Below are 17,751 nucleotides of genomic sequence, written 5' to 3' on the forward strand. Positions count from 1 at the left end.
AAGCATAGAACAATGTCATTTTGCCCAAGTTGAAGAGTTTATCTGTCTTGAGGAAGCTATCAAATATAAATAATGTTGTGCTACAATGGATAAGGAAATAAAGGCTCTTGAAAAACAAAACATGGGAACTAGTTGGTCTATTGAGTGTGAATAAGGTGGTCGAATTGAAATGGGTTTACAAAGTCAAAATTTTGGTTTATTGGTCAATTAAAATATACAAAGCAAGACTAGTTGCGCGTATGAACATGCAACGAGAAAGGTATATACTTTGAAGAGACTTTCTATCCTATGACAAGGTTTGCAATGTACAAACTGTTTTAGTGATCATTTGTTATGAGCAAGATTGTTCTTATTGCTGCGACCTCTAACTCTTATGGAACGTTGGGACACTATAGGGGAAAAGAGTTGAGTAGTTGTAGTATTGTAAAATGCAAATAGTAAATTATGGAAATAAGTTTTTGGATGCCTTTTTTTGAATAACCAGAACCTAAATATATAAACTTACAACTACAAAATTGTTAGCTAACTATCTTTTATTAACTAGGTTCTAATGAGAAGATTACTAACAAACAAAAAGATAATTCTTTGACTAGTTTTTTTGGCTTTGACTTGGACTCCATATTGTAACATTGTCCTCAAGGATAACAAAAAGTAGGAAAATCTCTCTTCAAGTTTGCTTTTTTAACCCATGTTGCTCCCAAAATTGGAGTGTTTTTCTAGTGAACTAATAGCTTGTGATTATAAGAATTGCCACCTGCAAAGATGACTTGAGCCGACGTAGGGGCTTCCTCTTCATGATTGGTAACGTTGGGTAGACTTGGTTGTGGATCTTGTTTGTCTCTTTATCAAGGACACATGAAAGATAAAGAGTTTGCTATATGTATGAAGTTCCAACTTATATGAGACAAACCAACTTTTGCTAGTATTTTAAATAGACTGTAATACCGAACTACTAGCTTTTGGGAGGCTTTTGTATCTACGAACTCTAGTTGATATGGTTAGAGCTTGAGATACACCTAATCCCCCCACTTGAAATTGTCCTTCCAAGTGGGTTTTGTCATAAATGATCTTTATTCTATTTTGAGTAGTTAGTAGCCTTTCTTTAAGCATTTCAAGAACCTTGGCTTGTTGAATAAGAGACTCTTGCACTGATTGCACTTTTGCGGTGCCTAGAACATAAGATAAGAGAGATGACAGTGGTTGCCCATATTGTAACACCCCTCTTTGGGCACTTATCCTTATCCAGAATATGCACTCCAAAAGACATGACCTATTAGACTTTTATAGTATACTATTACAACCATTAAATGCAATACATTTAAATCAGATCCATCATTCCAAAAGTGTATTAAAATGTAATACAATAATTCAAACATTATATGGATAACATAAATAAAAACATCCAAACACAAGTATGAGTCCATACAAATCAATGCAACCCCAACATCGATCAAATCCAAATGCATTAATACAAATAAAATAATCCATAAAAGTGTAATGAAAAGTTGGTGAATGATAAAGAAAACATCCAAGTCCTCTTACCCTTATGTGTCGTAACAAGCTGTACCAATAGACTCCTTGCCGACACCTTACTGCTTCGAAATCTTATTTGCAAAATTATACAGAAAACACATGAGTGAGTTTACACTTAGTAAATAGTGAAAATAATATATATAATGGTGTTACTTCCTAAGAAAATTCACAGATGCATTCTTTAACATCTCAAATACCTATCTGGATTATCTTAGCCTCTAGTGCCTATATTTATATAATGAGGTGTCATCCCAAATGACTAATCCTTACAATGTACATCGACATCCCAAACGTCATGTAAAAGCTTATGACATCTTGAATGTTATTCTTATATGTAATTCATACACATGCCGATTGGATTTGGGCTGTTGAGAAAAATATCACTTATATGATGGGTCCCTGGACCTCTCCCTTTTTCGCACATGCATCCTAAATGTTATGATGTTTGTTGTCGGTGTGGAATCACATAGATTTATTAGCCTTATTGCTTTCACTGCCACTTTATATACAATTTGATGGCTTATAACATTATTATATATCGTATCTAAATTTTTGACTCGGACACGATCTGATTGGGTACATGCCATCATCTATATAGTTGGGCACACCCTTAGTATTCTCCATCACCAACACTCTCATTATGGTCCTATTGTTGGCTTTCTTTCATTCACATCCCTTTTAGGGTAAGTTTGTCATTTTTTTAATCCTTATATTCATAGCCAAGCTTTATACATTCCTCATCAATCTCAAGTGTTTACCTTTTCAAGTTTCCCTGAATCTACATGTGTGTGTATTCTTTATACACGGGTGTGTATTACCCAATTTACACGTTATGTGTCCTAAGCACACATGTGTGTATCCTTGGTGCAGGCATGCGACCGTGCGCCCCATAACACATGGGCATGTAGCCATTTCCCATTCTACACTCTTGTGCATTCATTCTACACGGTTAGAACTTTCCTAAATACACATGGGCATGTGTCACTAAAATTTCAGAATTTTTAGATTTCTGACTCTAGTTTTCCTACATTTTCCAGGTCTCAACAATCGATCAAACTACTTCCAAGGAAACATATTTCATTGCTAGCACCTTACTGCATAATCCTATTTCATCATATCCTTATAAATCGATAACTTAACATCATCAACATGACACAAATCATCTCCCATATTCATAACCCATACTACACAACCTTTCAAAAGTATATTTCATTACATACAAATATAAGCAAAATTCCAACCTTTTATCAATCCCAACAAATCATCAACATTAAGTTAAACAACCTTTACATGAAGAGAATCAACCCATAATCAAGAACAAGTAATTTTAACCTATCAATTGAACAATAATTAAGCAAATTCAATAAATCTCAACATCAATTATCAATATATACATATGACTATCCTAAGAAATAAAACATCAAATGCACATTCAATTTGAAAGTTTTAGAAGCACTCTAATATAGAAATAATCACATGAAACCATATTACTTATCTTGATAAAATGATGATACTAGTATTCCCGTGGCTTGAATGACCCCCAAAAGCTTCTCTCCTAACAAAACATGACTCTAGCACTCTCAAATCCTCTTTTCTCTCTTGTTTGGCTAAAAGGATTTTAGAGAAAAATGAATGTTGCACCCTTTACGATTGATTTTATTTTTCAGATTAAATAGATGTACATAGGTGTGTATGCTAAACACACGAGCATGTATGCTAGTTATGAAACATTAAAAACCATGTCATGAGATTCCCATAGAATATATCCTTATCCTAGAATTCAAAATTCACTAGCTAAACACGATTGTGTGCCCTACTTACACGAACATGTACCTTGGTCAAATTTGACCAAATTATATGATATGCGAAAGGACCATTGTTTCATCTCTACCACATCATGCACAAGCATGTAGCGTATCATACACATCCGTGCATGCCACAAATCATATAATAGCTTTTCAAACACAATCTCACATATGAAAAGAAAAAAAATACTAAAAAGACTAAAACAACCTCAAACATATATGTGGATGTTACATATCTATTACCACAAAGAGAATTAGATGAGTAGCGAAATGAATGTTGGTGTTATAGCAATAGTCAGCCCAAGAGATCTAATTGATCCAATCCTTTGGTTGGGAATTTTTGAAGCAACGAATATATATCTTAATAGTATGGTTGACAACTTTTGTTTGTCCATCTATTTGTGGATGGTAAAACGAGATAAAATTGAAGTTAGTTCCTTGAAGCTTGAATAGCTCATGCCAAAATACACTAGTGAACTTAGGATCTTGATCATGTATAATAGAATAAGATATACCTTGTTACTTGAAGACATGGTCAAGAAATATTTGCATAATCATAGGGGCAGTGTAGGGATGTGAGATGGAGATGAAATAGGTACATTTGGAAAACCTATCTACAATGACAAAAAAAGTAGTTTCATTTTTAGAATGTGATAAATCCCTTGATGAGTCCATAGAGATGTCAGTCTAGACTTGGTCGAGAATAGGAAGAGGTTAAAGTAGCTCAGTAGAAGTTTGTGATTCTGCTTAATGACATTCACATATATCACAAGCTCGTAGGATTTTTTTTTTGGGTAACTAAGCTCGTGGGAATTGGTGGATGCTTTCTTTCACTTTTTATCCAAAAGAATAACTCGTTGACCTGATAAAGAGTCTTGATATATCCTTCATGTCCCTTATCATGAATCTGAAGGTTTGGAAGGAAAAAAAAGATGATGAAAAACACACATAAATTTTCATAACATACATAGTATGGTTGTGTGACAAAAACAAAAATATATATAAAAGAAGTTGGTGTAAAAATTACTTACTTTTTTGCTAATTTTTGTTTGATTCTTCTAGTATGGATGAAGTTGAGTCTTAAAACCACAAAACCTGTAGTCCACACCTTTGCCAGCAAGAGAGAGAAGCCAAATTTAAGAGGTTCTACTTTTATGTGAGAGAAAGTTTTTTCTTCAAATAAAATTTGTTTACTAAATGAGATAAAACTTGTGATTTTATACATGAGGTTTATGAAACAATTTTTAAATTGTTTACATGCCCCTTATGCAAAGTAATTATTGTTCAAAATCCCTTGATATAAATCTTATTCATATTCTTGACTTATGTGTTATCTTATTTAACATTTTAATACCTTAAAATATTATATGTACATTCATGGAACAATTTCATACTAAATAACTTTATTACCTTGAAAAATCATAGCGATCATCGGATAATCAATTTCTCTCTTTGCTCATTCTAATTGTTCAGGTTTTTGTGTGTGACCTTCTAGGTTTAGTATAACTTAGTCAAAAGCTTAAAATTGATTTCTTGAAAAATGTGTCAATAAGTTCATCGATAATGATAAACATCTAACAATGGATTATAGTTCATAAACCATAGTGAAGAAAAACTCTATAAAACCTTTTTTCGGTCATATATGTCATGTAGTAAAGTCCCTCTATTGTCCAATCTTAATTAAGGATGAGCTCATGGTATGTCAAAACCGTAACCTTAATCATTTATTGAATCTTTGATTAATACATTTGGAATATGTCACCACGAACAACCTTTTGTGTGACTTTTTTTATACTTTGGCTAAAGAATTTTGTTTCCAATATTTATTTACATTTGTTTGCGAATTCAAAATCAATTATTTTGAGTCAATGGATTCCTTTTTGACTAAAACTTGTTTTCGCTTAGGAATAACACATGACCAATCTAACTTATTGTATATGACATGAATAGTCTCATATCTATACACTATATGAAACATGCATATTCATATCAAATCCAATCGTAACATCTCAAGTCTAAGGATCAATAGTACACTAGTACAATACTATGATGAATCATTGATCGCATTTGAAATGTCTATATGATTCATTGTGATTTGTTATGTTTAAAAGACAATTCATTAACTATTAATCTACACTAATGTTCTAATGATATGAATTTAATGGTCACCCACCTAATATCATCTCATGATAGTCAATGAAGATATTCAATATGCTTACTGTGTGATGTCATTGCTCAATTGACATCATATATATAGATAACATTTTGATGATTTGATATTCCAAAAATCTGTATCATCTGAAAATTCACATGCAGAAAATATATATTAATGAATAAATAAATAAAGTGAAATAGAATATACATGTGAAATGCATAACACTTGTTTTATTAATACAAGATGAAACACCCTGAAACTAATGACAAAATTGGTTCCAAAGGCATACACTAACAAAATCTCTTTAATTAGTGTAGGAATTAAGTTAGAGTTGCTAGGTAAGAAAATTCTACCTTAAAAAAAAAACAATATCGTATTTGACTTCCCATGGGCCTACAACTTCTTCTTGGTACAGAAGGTGATATAGTTGTTGGAGTTTTGGATGATGCTTATTAGCTTTTTGGATTGGTTTTAACAATTGAGGAATAGGTAAGGATATAGTTGTTAGTTGTGCAACAAGCCCACAATGAGAAAGGGCGTTGATGGTGCCATTGTGTTTTCCTTGTCGATACTCAATTTGGAAGTTGTAACCAACTAAGTTGATTAACCACTTCTATTAAGCTGTGGTGGTTATGTGTTGCTCCTATAAAAACTTCAAACTTTTTGGTTAGTGCGCATTATGAACTTCTTTCCTATTAAATATGGTTGACATTTTTGAACTGCAAGGTTTAATGTTATCAATTCTTTTTTGTATCTGGAAAGAGATAAATGTCTTCTTGAGAGAGAGTTATTGAAGTAGGCTATTGGATTGTGGTTCTACATGAATATAGCTCCTATTCTAAATCTAGATGCATCGCATTCAATCTCAAGCAGAATTGTGAAGTCAGGTAATGCTAACATCGGAGCTTGTGTCATAACTTTTTCAAGGTTTTAGAAGGTAGCTTTGGCCTTATTGCTCAATTTGAATTGAGTCTTTTTTGCTAGGTTGGTGAGAGACCTTGTTATGATTCTATAGTCAGTGATGAAACTACGATAATGTCCAATCAGTCCAAGATATCCTTGAAGCTCCTTAACATTGGTGGGTGTAGGCCAAGTTACTATGACTTTGATCATGTTTAGACCTATTTTTACTCCATCTTTTCCAGTAATGTGATCCAAGAAGTGCATTTTTTTTAATTTTTTAAAACAAAACTACCTTTCTCTATTTTTACAACCAAATGATTTTTTCTCAAGATGTTCAATACTACTCAGACTTGTTGCAAATGTGTCTCCCAATCCTGGCTATAAATGAGAATATTGTTCGAAAACACCAATATAAAATTTCACAAACATTTATTAAAAATAGCATTCATCAAAGATTGGAGGTAGATGTTGGCATTACCATGAACTTGAAGTGTCCATGATAGGTACATAATGTAGTCTTGGCTTTGTCTTTCGAATGCATTCAAATGTAATGGTAGCCAGATTTAAAGTCAAGTTTTGTGAACCATTGAGCTCCATGTAGCTCATCCAGAAGTTCTTCAATGACTGGTATTAAAAACTATCTTTGATTGTCACTCGATTCAGGGCTCGATAATCGACGTAAAATCTCCAACTGCCATCACTTTTATTAACAAAGAGCACAAGTGAGGAAAAAGGACTTCTTCTAGGTTTGGTAACTCCTTGTTCCAACTTTTCATTTACCAATTTCTCAATTTCCAATTTCTGAAAATGGGGTGTAGCGGAATGGTTTTACACTTACTGGTCTACTACCAACAAGTAGTAATTGGATTTTGTGATCCTGTTCTTGAGAGAGAAGTAAGCCCTTTGGTTTTTGAAAAACCAACAAGTATAGCTCGTTTGATGGTCTTGAGTGATTCACCACAATTCAATTTATTAGGAAAATATTCTATCCTACTACATATAAAAGATTGTATAAAAGTAAAGGGGGAGATGATCTAAGATACATAGTACTAACATATACTTGACCATACAATAAAATCACATAAATAGCATAACTATAGATGTAAGTTCTAGAGAGATATGAGCTAAACCTTACTAAAAATCTCAACTCATTAAGTTATTTTTATGTATCATGACACCCTTAATCCAACTAAATTTCATCCCTAGCGTGATATCACTTTTCAGTCTCACATAGTTCTTATTTGTACCAATTTTCTCATCAACAGGTCTCAATATTCAATAGCATCACTCAATTATATATCTGCTCAACCGAAAACAAAAAAGAATTCTTCCGAAAACAAATTATTGAAGAGCTCAACAAATCTGTTCAACTGAATTCATGAAAGCATGCAAACACATTGCGAGTGATAATGTTGATTAAAAACATTACTGTTTTTGGCAAAGTCAGGTCGCCATCGGCATCAGCAAGCACGCCGCCTAATTATACTGAGCTTGGAATATCAACAAAGTGAGTTTTGGTAGGTGAGGTGGTTATCATTGTGGTTATTGTTTTCAATATGGGAAATACAAATAACAATAATAATATTATTTGTAGGAAAAAACATGTTAAATTCTACATATTCCACAGATAGACTCGTACATGCTTGTTTTAAACACTTATTCCAAAATTAAGAAAAGACCAGACGCGAGGCTATTCAAGGGCGGGGCTACCCAGGGGAAGCCAATCACTATAGTACATTATTTGTTCTGGTTAGAATTAATTCTAAATCATTTCTTAAATTACAAATATTCGTGTTTCTCTTCTTAATTACGATTTTAATAAATTTAATAAAAGTAGTTGCGTTTCTCTTATTAACAGTGTGTAATAAATTCAATTTATAATGTGCGTATTCTATTTTCTTCTTACGTACATGTATTTTCAAAATTTGATTTCAGCTCCGGGAAAAAACTATTTTCTGGTTTCTTTCAAAAAAAAAAAAAAAAGAGACATATATGTTAGAAATATATCAATTTTATATATATATATTTAAAATTCAATTTATATAAAAATATTACAAATTCAAATTTATTATGCAAATTGACGTGATGAAAAAAGATGGAGAAATCATGGCAAACAATAATATGCTTAAAAATATGGTTAAGACCATGATATATAGAACTCAAAACTGTACAAAGTCAGTAGAAAGAGGCAGAAAGAAGGTCAATTTGTGAGATTTAGGAGAGATTCTTGGAATATTGTTGCCCTAAAGTGGATGTAACTCTCCTTCGGAGGGTAAAGCACTACAAATTTTTTGTTTATATGTACTGATTAGTTTTTGTGCTTTGGTCACTTTATTTTCTTTTTTTTTTTTACATTTTCTCTAAGTTAATGTCACTTTTTTACCATTCACAAATATTGGTCAAAAAATATCTTCGAACCCAAGTAAGAAAGCTCTTGCTACTATTCAATTTTCTTATTACCACAATTACCCTTTAACCTAATAACAAACACAAGCCATTCGTGTGAGCCTCTAACACATTTATAAAAGTCTCTCTATCTTCAAACTATAAAGATTCGGGTGGATCTACGTTTTTTGTTTGAAACTCATGGGTACTTCCAAAAAAGGCAAGGTTTGAAGACAATTTATAGATTTTTTTTTTTAATTTGTTTGAAAGAGTAGCTTATATCAGTTAAGGACAACTTTTTACAAAAAAAAAGTTATCTGAAATGATATTATTTGTTGTTTCGAGCAAGTTTTTACGTAAAATTTTTATATAAAAGTTGCCTGAAATGTTAGCAATTGCTGTTTTGGAAAACTTTTATATAAAAAAAGTTGTTCAAAATGACAGTAGCTGTTGTTTCAGACAACTTTTTATACAATATTTTTGTCATATTGTCTTTAATACATTGTTAGATGTTGTTGATGGATTAGCGAAGGCCACATGAAGAGTATATCAGGTGAAGGAGTCATCCACGTGGTGATTCCAAACACCCTCTGTTTTGTTTTCAAATATATATTACACCAAATATTTTGATATTAATATTGTTTTTGTGTGAATATCGAATTTTATTTTACACCCCGCTATAATTCTTTGATATTTTGATATCATAAACATTAACAATATCCAAGGAAGAGTGGTTGCACATAATGTCATTTTAAAGTTTTGTGCAATTATTTTGAAACCAAACCAGATGTCAACTCTGCGGAAGAGGTGGTCTAGTCTAACTGACAGTCGGACCACTTTATTGATGATTAGATCAGTTAACTATTTAAAAATAATCTTCAAAATAATTTTGTATAATTTATTATTAAATATATGCTCTAAATTATTTTAATATCAAAATAAACTTTTCTTTTTGGTACAAATACTTAACATTGATTTATGAGGTCTTTGGGTTAGAGTTTCAAAAATTAAATTTTTAGAAATGATTTTTTATATTAACCAAACTCAATTGTTCAAACAACTTGATTTAATCCTGTCTAACTGGTTCAACCTAGTCTTATTTTCAAAATAATTTTTAAGTGAATTGAAATTGTTTTTACAAGTTGGTGACAATCCAACCATCAACTTGGTCAATTTAATTTGATTTTCAGAATCAAACTTTATTTAAAAAACTAACACTATAAGGGAAAAATAGTAATTTCTCCATCCAAAATGTTAAGAAAAAAATTAAAAAGGAATCCATTTTATGTATCTCTCCTTTTAACATTCTAAATGCAATAGTTTGATTTTTTTTAAAGTTTAAAAACTTACAATTCATTCCTTATAATAGTTTTAAAATCCTAGCCCTAGCTACAAACTGGAATCTCAACTCTATAGTCAATTGAATTGCCTTCACCACTTAAAGATCTTCGTCATTGCTACTTGTTAGTGAAGAAGTCATAACTTCCAACGTCAGAGAAATCATTTCTTCTCATTATCATCATTTTTGCTTGTCGTCATTTCTCATCATTTATGTTTGTCATTTTTTTTGCTCATTGTTAATGTCAAGGTGGCATGTGGGGTTTTTTGGGAGAGTCGGCTGCAAGGTTAGGAGTATGGGGTGGCTTGCCAGAGCAAGAGGGTGGGGACTAGATGGTGATAGTAAAGACCAATTAGGGCACCCATGAAGAAGAGTAGACTTGCCATTTGGACCTATTGAACTAGGCATGACTTGCTCTAGTCTAAGTTCGAAAAAATCTTTGGGCTCAAGCTTCAAGCCTATCCATTTAGGCCTCAAAATTTTGTTTTAGGCTCAATTCATTAAATTGAATCGGGCTTTGGATCTATTACAGATTTACCTATGTAATTATAAAAAACTATAAAAATACCCCTACAATTATAAAAACCTATAACAACACCTCACTAAATAAAAAATAACCAATTAAAAAAACTATTAAGTATCATTATAATTTAAATTTAATCTTCTTTGAGGCTCATAGTAACATACACAGATACGTCTCAAGGGAATTTATGTCATCTTATGAGTTATTAAGACTATTCTTGTATGTGGCATGAGTTTGGAATTTGCCCAAATATTAAAAAGTGAAATTTTAAGCTAATGAATGGTTATGCATGAAGGATGTATACATTTTCATATAATGTTAAGTTAAATAAGTGGATAACACATCATGTATGAGATTTTAAAGTGATGCACAATCGTCATAGAGAGGTGCTTGATCATGTATGCAGTTTCAAATTAAAAAAAAAAATTATACAAATTTTAGATCATTATCCCATATTTTCTTCGTTTGTTCTAATCCAACATTGAGAGAGTTAAGAAAGTCTTGATTGTATAGGGAAATTCTAGTGAAATAAGTGTTTTTGTTGATGTCAAATCCTAATTTTGACATCAAATTAACTAGTAAGCAAAGTCAAGTAAGTTGGGAACTCTGTTATATTCTTTTGTATCATATGTATGTATTTCTACTACAAAAAGACTTATGATTAATTTGTTAAGCATAAAATATGAGATGTAATGCATGTGAATAAGGATTTTTATTATATCAATTAGATTTGGATGGTGGATAGAGAAAAAGAATTTAACTACACGTTGTGGTAGAAGTTTTGATTTGTTAATGATTGTAGTTCTCCCTAGATGGATTTGTAGGCATGGTTTGAATTGTATTGTGTTGTTTATAGATTTATCATGATGTTTTGGTACTTTTAAAGTGCCATAGTGACAAATTCTAGTAGAGGCATGTTAGGGTTGAATGTGCGCATGAATTTGCATGTAAGGAATGTTTTATTGTGTATTTCTTAGCTATGAATGTATTAGAAACTTGTATAAATTATGTGTTAGTGTTTTGATATGGAGAATAGGCAAAAATAGTAGAGTCACAACACTTTAGACATATATGCATGGTTGTCTTAAGGACATGCAAGATAGTGACAAGCATAAAAATTTATGAACCAAATATGCCATATGGTTGTGCATAAGACCATCCATGCCTGATACGTATTTGATGATTGTGCAAAGGACACATATGACCATCCATGATATGTAGGATAGGTCTTAATGAATGATCATGCAGAAGAGGTGTAAGCCCATTCACGAGTCTAAAAAGATTATTATACTTGAATGTTTACATACAAAAGTAAAGGAGAAGAAAAGAAGTCGTTCATGATATGACACATATGTCTATGTAAAGAACATGCACAATTGTATATAGTGTCATGACTTGATGGTCTCGTGAATAGGAAAGCCATGCTTGAGATAAGTATGTATGACCATGTATAGGACCTGTACGACCATGCATTAAGTCACGGTTAAAGATGCTTGTGTGTGAGGAGCCTATGCATATGAATAAGGGATGCATGCCTATTAATCTATGATTTATGACCATACATTTGATCAGATGATGAATATCTGTTCAAATCTTATACCTAATTGTCCATCACAATGTATCAAAGGATTGTACGAATGTATAAGGTACGTAGTAGTACCAAACTATGCTAAGAGAGTGCACTAACATAACGAGGCATGAGAGAAAACTAAGTTAAGGGTGAAATTTAGTTATGAGCTTAGGTTAAGATAATAGCTCAAGTGCATATATGCATTTAAATGAAAACATATCCCATCCATTTTTATTTACATGAGATGAGTTTTCTTATGCGTGTTTTCACATAGTGAGACTGTAGTTATGTTTGGGACTGATCTCATATGACACATAGGTAACTAGCAATCCACAAAACATGTATGAGACCCAATCTTATAAGACACATAAAGACGTAGTATATTCGCAGGTATGCATGGAACAAATTCCTTAGTTACAGTTTTTAGCACAAAGCACCCATGAAAACATTATTTTCTCATGAGTTTTGATATGCTTTCATGAGGGTCGTTACACTGGGACATCTCTAAGATTCTTTCTACTGGTGCCTTCAGTAGGGTATAGTCATGAGATAACATTCTAATAATGTAGTAGAGAAAGGGGATTGTATAGTATGCAACTCACATGGCCAAGTTTCAAAATCCCTATTTCAACCAAGATTGATTGACATAGAGGAAAAGTTTTCCAAAAAGTAAATGTTTTTAAAATTGCTTTCACTTGATTTTCATATGCATTATATACAAAAAGTAATTATAGTATAGGATCTCGAGTGTATCCTAGATGATCGAGATAAAGTTAGTGTAGTTATGAGACCAAAAGTGCTTCCTATGCAAAATGATTGACTAGGACCGAAGATTTTCTTGAAGTAGTAAGTTAAGATATGTAAGTTTCATGTTATCAAGGTTCAGAGTTTGAAGGTGTAGTCCCGATGAAAAGGTTAAGGTGGAATAAGTTCAAGTTAATAAGGGGACTAAGTATTCAAGTTGTAGGTTAAGTTTTTCTACTTACTAGGTGATTTATCATTCACTCATCTATTTCTATGTTTTGTAGTTAACAGGTAAAGATGACGACTGCATGAAAAAGGTTAAGTTATTCTACTTACTTTCGATGACAAAGCCTAAGGCTTGATTATTTAGCCCAAAAAAGTCAATTTTGGTCAAAGTGAAATTTGGGCTTCGAGCGGGCTTGGATAGAAAAATTTACCCATTAAGTATCAAGCTTAGGCTTGAATAGAGGTTATTCAAAAATTGTAGTTTTGTTCATTTATGTTGGTGTCATAGATATATAGTGTTTGATAATTTGTTTTTCTTGTGATTATATTTGAAATAAGTTTAATTGTTCCATATAGAGGTATAACTAAAACTATTTTCTTTTTTATTTTCTAAGTTGAACTTTATACACATACACACACACACACATATTTTGAATGTGATTACAAGATTTATCTAACTGAATATATATATATACACACTTATGTATGTAACTACAAAACTTATTTCAAATTTATTCAATTTCAAATGTGAAATAAATTAACAAACATAACCTATATATAACATTAATAAAATTAATAAATACTCAATTGTTCTAGCCCTATCGGGTGTCTGGCTTCAAGAACATCTGTTCAAGTTTGAACTTAATAATTTAATGAGTAAATTTTTTTTGTTTAAGTTTGTTTGAAGCCCAAATCCTATTTGACACAAAACTAATTTTTTTGAATTGAATAATCAGACCACAGACTTGTCCGACCCAATTGACATGTTTAAAAAAGAAGGTAAATATAAAAGGAAAGAAGAAGAAGATGGTGTAGATGGAAAGATGATTTTTAAAGGGATTTTTTAAAAAAATTTGTTAATTATAAGGGAGATGATAATTCTAGAAATTGAAAGAGTCAGGGATAGTATGATTATTTAACTTTATGACAAATTCCTTTTAGATAGCAAAGTTTGATTTTGACTGTAAAAATATGTAACTTATGTAATTAAGAGGTGGAAACGTGTTATTGAGTATGAGTGGGAAAATGTAAAAAAATTATTTACATTACAATTCAATATATAAATATATAGTTTTCAGGACTTTTAGAAGACAATACGATGATATCTATAAAGTAAGGTAAGAAATCTGCTCCTTTTAATTGCTATTTACCATGTTTAATAGCTGTCCATATTTCACTGCAATGCAAATAGACTCATCTTATTTATTTCTTTAACGCAGAAAAATCCCTGAAACAATCATGACATATTAGCACCACTTTCTTTTAGCTCTCTTGCATTTTTCAAGAAGAAAAAGAATCATCTTTCTGATATTTTCAGAACTAATTAAGCAAGAATTTTTAAAGGCAAGTCAATTTCTGTTCCAAGCCATGGTTTCACTGCAACAGGTAGCAACACCTTTCTCTTTCTCTCTTTGGATTTTGCAGTAGAAAGCTTTCGTTATTCTTCCTTCATAACAGTGTTTTTTTGATTTGTACACGTAGTTGCAGAAAGAAGTAAATCCACTTCAAAATTTCTATAATTCAGCGACATATTCAAAACAAGTCATCAGCTTCCCTCAACAAGATATTCTCACTAACGCCACCTTTCATTATAAAGAACTCGCTGCGAAGAAACACAGTGAGGCTGAAAGGAGAAGACGACTCCGAATCAATGGCCAGTATGCTACTCTTCGGACCTTACTACCCAACTTAGTCAAAGTAAGAAAATATTTCTGAATGAACATAAATTCTCTACATATTAAAAAAACGTAAAAAATTGCTGAACGTTCAGTGTACAAGAAGTGGCAAAGAAATAAGTTTCTATATATGGTTCAATAGTACAAAAAGTGGCAAAGACATCAGTTTTGCAGTTTTATGAAACTGTCGCAAGTTTTTTATAAAAGACGTTGGTTTTTATGACAAGTAGTTAATTAATTTATGTATAGAGATTACCTGCATAGAGTTTAAAATTTAACAATGGATGAACAAATGAATCTAAACAACAGGTGGACAAGGCATCTGTGCTAGAAGAGACGATTAAAAGCGTAAGGGAGCTGCAGAAGACTGTGAAAGAATTAAAAGCAGGGGGAGGAGATCGTCGCAAAAATGAATTCCCGAATGAGGTGAATGAGCTGAACTTAAGCTACTCTAACGAAGATGGAGGGTTAGTGAAAGCGACATTGAGTTGCGAGGATAAGCCGGGATTAATGTCAGACATAGCGAGGGCTGTTAGGTCAGTGAAAGCAAGGGTGTTGAAGGTTGAAATGGCGACAGTGGGTGGTAGAATCAAATGTGAATTGTTGATTCAAGGATTTAAAGGAAACGAAAGCATGGTAATGCTGAAGAAAGCCTTAAAATTAATCATAGATAAGCCTGCTAGCTTGCCAGGAAATGGTAACAAGCTTTGTTTCTATAAGTGATTATGTTTTCTTTTATGCTGAAATCCCCATATATACTTCAGAATTTGAAACTAGAGCCTCTAACAAAATTCTGGTATTATAGGGAGATTCTATAAGAAAATATAGCAAACTTCACAATGGAGTATGGTATTAGAGATCATTTAAAAGAATTACATCTCCAAAAGTTGAAGTTTCATTATCATTAAAAGATTCATATATGGTTATACGAAAATCTTTGTTCAGTTTCTACGTGCAGAGTGACAAAAAAATTAAAACCAGGTCAAGAAATATTTACAGCAGTGTTAACTCACTCATTTTTAACTACATTTCTGAGATATTTTTCTCACGTTTTCAGTCTTAACGTGATTGATGATATAGGAATATATATATTAATATTAAATGCAGTGCGTGGATAGAAAACAATAAATCTTAGAGATAAATAGAAAGAGGTAATATTTATAAAACACAAGTTGAGTATAAAAAATGTAGTTTTTGTTTTATATTTTATTGTTCGAATATAAGATGCACATTTGAAGAATACTTTAATGAGGGTAGTAAAATTAGCCGTACTGAACTGCTATGAATTAATTAAACAGCCATATGAATCAAACTGATAGTTCAAACATATAATATATATATATATAGACACACACTTTGGGAGCTCATGAAGATTGTTTCTTTTAGAATATGTTTGAGAATTACGATGTCAAATCTTATAATATATATTGAGGAAATAATAGCACAACCAATGAACAAAGGAATGTAAACACATTCATCTATTTAGTGTTGTAATTTGTAGATACAGTAAGGAAGAACACCCTTATGATTATCTTAATTTTTTACCATAACGTTTCATGTGATTAAAGTGCAGTAATAATAAGTAAAATTACCTTAATGTGGGTACTAAAACGAAGAGCACGAAAGCCATGCTGGTTGTACCTACTTTCTCATTTTTCTCTAAACACATGTAAAAGAGAGAAAAAGAAAAATGCGGGTTATATATAATAAATAATAAAAAGGATAAGCTTATCATCAATCCATATTGAGAAAAAAATCCAAGAAAGAGATTATTAGCGGTATGCCTCTTCTACACTAAAGTCTAGAAGGTTATAATTAATCAAATTAAATTAAGTATAATGTGATTTCACAATTATTTTATAGTAGACTGAAGTAAAAACAACTAGTTGAGGAATATTTAAAATGAAGGCAAGTCAAACATCCTCATCTATCACGTTGATGAGTGTAACCCATCTGTAAATTCATTTTAAAGGAGTTTAATATGCCATGATCTTCGTCAAGAAAGTACTTAATAGCCAATACTACTCAGCACGTCCCACTTTTATCTATAAATAACGATATAACATTTGCAAAACTCTACTGTATTCTAACCATGGCTTCTTTCATGCATAGCTTCCATTTAACTATGCTTCTTCTTGCATTATCACTATCAAGTTTTCATATGAACCCGGCAGCCGCAGCTCGCCAGCTTTCACTTCTTTTTGGGACTCCACCGCAGCCAGGATCACCGGCGGTAAATTTCCCCAAAGTTCCCACCTCTCCGATCTCGACTTCTCCAACTTCTGGAATTCCATCAGTGCCTTCAAAGCCGACTTCAAAATCGCCTCCTAGCGTAGTTCCATCAGTGCCTACATCTCCTACTGCAGGCACAACAGTGCCTAAATTTCCTGTTGTGTCGCCATTTTTTCGCTTTTTCATTCCACCACCAGCTCATCCTTGAACTACGATATACTTCTTTCTGATTCCACGGTCCCTTAATCCATTGGTTTTTCAAAGTTAATGCTCCTATACTAATAATAAATCTTGATTTGCTTATTGGATTAATTCAATAGCAATGTATCCAAGTTTTTGAGATTTCAAGGTTTTTTTTTTTTTTTTTTCATTTTGTTTTCATACTTGACTCCTCCTTGCATGCTATCGCACACTTGGAATATCTTAATAATGAATAAAGCTTGCTTGCTGTTTCTTGATTGATTTTTGTAAATTCTATTATTTCCATATCTCTTTTACTTTACAAAAATAATGCAAACTTACCAACCGGAAATAATGCTGTAAAAAGAAGTTGTATTTCAGTTCAGCACAAGAATTAAATAGCTGAAGTAATGAAGAATTAGTCAATTTTATAAACCTTCACCTTGCAAACCAAAGAAACCAAGGCGGAGCTTAGAGAGGC

At 31.9% G+C, this 17,751-nt stretch overlaps 1 protein-coding gene across 2 annotated transcripts; it reads left to right on the plus strand.

The window, feature by feature from the left end:
• Positions 1–14,363: 14,363 nt before the first annotated feature.
• On the plus strand, positions 14,364–15,792 carry LOC123199816 (transcription factor bHLH131). 2 transcript variants are annotated; one of them, XM_044614886.1, is made up of 3 exons: positions 14,364–14,568; positions 14,665–14,880; positions 15,168–15,792. In XM_044614886.1, exons 1-3 carry the CDS (start codon positions 14,551–14,553, stop codon positions 15,579–15,581), a joined length of 648 nt encoding a protein of 215 aa, XP_044470821.1. In that variant the 5' UTR covers positions 14,364–14,550; the 3' UTR covers positions 15,582–15,792. The 2 variants fall into 2 exon arrangements, with proteins under 2 accessions (XP_044470821.1, XP_044470822.1); XM_044614887.1 differs by having other exon boundaries at positions 14,671–14,880.
• Positions 15,793–17,751: the final 1,959 nt, after the last annotated feature.

This window comes from Mangifera indica, chromosome 16, assembly GCF_011075055.1.
Source record: "Mangifera indica cultivar Alphonso chromosome 16, CATAS_Mindica_2.1, whole genome shotgun sequence".
NCBI classification, from domain to species: Eukaryota; Viridiplantae; Streptophyta; class Magnoliopsida; order Sapindales; family Anacardiaceae; genus Mangifera; species Mangifera indica.